This window comes from Anneissia japonica, unplaced genomic scaffold, assembly GCF_011630105.1.
Source record: "Anneissia japonica isolate Jap-2015-1 unplaced genomic scaffold, ASM1163010v1 scaffold573_len2283161_cov171, whole genome shotgun sequence".
In the NCBI taxonomy this organism is placed as follows: Eukaryota; Metazoa; Echinodermata; class Crinoidea; order Comatulida; family Comatulidae; genus Anneissia; species Anneissia japonica.
In genome coordinates, this window is record NW_022719802.1 from 969,160 (window position 1) to 971,794 (window position 2,635).

General features: G+C 35.0%; 1 protein-coding gene across 1 annotated transcript in view; it reads right to left on the reverse strand.

The window, feature by feature from the left end:
* The window catches only part of LOC117111068 (alpha-N-acetylneuraminide alpha-2,8-sialyltransferase-like), an 8,811-nt gene that overhangs the window by 3,506 nt on the left and 2,670 nt on the right, over nt 1–2,635 (reverse strand). Inside the window, exons 3-4 of the mRNA XM_033253956.1 lie at nt 1,162–1,251; nt 368–612 (exon numbers count right to left, since the gene is read on the reverse strand). Of these exons, the coding sequence (XP_033109847.1) occupies nt 368–612; nt 1,162–1,251 (335 nt within the window). The remainder of the gene's footprint in view (nt 1–367; nt 613–1,161; nt 1,252–2,635) is intronic.

A 2,635-nucleotide genomic window follows, 5' to 3' on the forward strand; every position in this document is an offset into this window, starting at 1 on the left:
CATTACACAGGGAGTGCATTTTTGTCTTTACTTTATTTAAAATGTATTCATCAAACTTTTGAAATGTTTTAAATTATTGTTTTGTTTTTATTTTCCTTCACGAGCCAAATTAAATTGCCTTGTGGGCCACATTTGGCCCGCTGGCCGCCTCTAAGAACCCAGGGGCCGGATTTATCAAACTAGAAATCAGCTTAAATTCGTATTAAGTCCATTGTTTTGCTTAAGTCAGATTTATCAATATTGCTTTGGTTAAAACTTGCTTAAATTTAAAAGCTGTCTCTTATACACATCTTGTTTGTGTATGTATGAATACCTCGAAGTTATAAGTATCAATGAAAGAAGGATGATAATGAAGAACAGCTCTCACCACTGGAAAGCCGTTTTCCTGTCACACCCCTTCCTCTCCAAAACCTTGTCATCGATCTCCAGTGTTGCGGATTTCCCAGCAATAGTTGCGAAGGATTTAGTTTTCCTCGAATTGTTCTCAACAGCGATCTGCCTACTTCCATCGTGGATACAGAAGCGAACGCGGAAACCCATATGTAGCGGTGATATTGCTTCAGGTAATTAAGGAAGTGACGGCGTGCTTGGTAACCAATAAGTCCACCGAATCTGTATTGAATATTGTAGTAAATAAGTTAATTTTTTTTTTTTAATTTAAGTGGAAAACATACCGGTATTTTATGTTCAATATGTTCAATTTCTGAGGCAGGAAATCCATGAAGTGTCTTGTATGAGAAAATAACAAAAGAGTACCAAAAACATCCTTTACGCATTAAAGCCAGCCAAGTCAAGTAAAACTAAAACGAGTCTTTTAATCGCAAAAATTGTTAACTTAAAATGTGCATCTTATCGAGAGAACTTTTTTTTTTAAAACTCATTATAATATGGTAAAGCTGCAGATAGCTGGTCTATGGTAGGCCAAAATTATTTAGGCAGATAAGACCAAGATATCACTTTCTAAACATTAGGCCAACATCCGGAGAAACTTGCCAGAGGAAAAACTTTTTATTGGATTTGATTGCACTTTAGCCTGTCATGACAGAAGGGACAGGAAAGGAATATTATGTGAGTACATCTCCGCTCTAGAGCCAAGTAGGCCTATTCATTGAAAAAAAATAATGTAACTCTTGTGACTGCTTATTACATGAGTGTACTTACTGGTTCTGGATCTGTGAGGGATTGATTGTTGTGACGTCAGACCTTGATCCAACATCTTTTCTGAATCCGTTAATGAGAGGTACGTTAAACCTGATATCGAAAGATAAAAAATGGTAGAGCTATATGACATATATCGTGTATTTACAATCTATTTGTCAAACGCTTTACTTGCGTCAACAGGGCAAATATAGGCCGTACGTCCGGTGTTACGAACATTCTGTTACCATCAAGAAATTAGGTTCCAGACCTAAATTCTCGATTAATCGAAAATTTTGGGTTTGTCAATAAATTAAGATCCACTCTCATTTTATGGCCCTTATAGTACAGTGCATAAATATTTCCTTTGTTTGAAACTAACGACCGATCGTTATTAATGAGGTGAACTTGTATTTGGAACAAAAACCGTGAAAATATGCAGGAAAAATACGATTTTAATGTTTTTTAGTCTTGTTAATGCTGCAAAGACTACAACGCTGACCTAATTCTCATTACTGCTGCAACAGCAGCGCGAAGATTGTCCTTGTTACCGCCTGTTCGCAGCCAGGCTTTGCATCGTGACGTATGAGTGACTCTTCCATTTTCAGCCAATCAGAGTAGGTATATGCTCAGAGTGGGGAAAAGAAAAGATGAAAAAGATGGATAGCGGTTACTACAGTACTGCAAGCTGATTGCCTTTGATAATGAATAACGCCAGTAAACATAAGGCATCAAAATTGTTGGTACGCTATACCCATCGCTGCTTATCAAATTTTAAAAACATTATGTTTAGGCCAACTTCTTACTGAATATTCCATTGCATTTTATTTTTAGACGTTATCTGTGTTTTGTTCTTTACTCGTTGGCTATGCAATTTGAAATCCCACATGGAAATAAGTATATTGTTACTTTTTATGGCTTACCCTATTACTCAGGATTGCTTGTTGTACTTTTGCCTTTCTTATATCCTGTTGTTTTAATGTTTTAATTACGTGATTAATGAATAAATTTAATTCAAACTATTCAAACTTGATTGGAAATTAAACTTGAGAATATTGCCAAAATTGTTTGTCAATGTTCCAAAAGATAATGGCCCCTAATGTTGAGGTTTTTCTAAAGGTACGTTAAACCTGATATCGAAAGATAAAAAAATAATAGACCTATATGACATCTATCGTGTATTTACAATCTATTTACTTGCGTCAACATGACAAATATAAACCGTACGCCTACACCGGCCGTGTCTATTATACTATTCAACAGTGTTCTTTTTAATACGAACACACTCCATTAAATTAAGTTACCACTCTTATAATATGCAAATTAGTGATTTTTTTAAATTATTTTATTTTATAGGAATTTCTTGGGTAAAAAAAAATCAAAAATTAGAAAAGGTAACCAAGAAATGCCAAAAAACACGACACAATATTAAACGCAACAAATGCTTAATCGGTTTGCCTAAAAAGCCGTAGTTAATTAAGTGTCTCTCCAACAATGC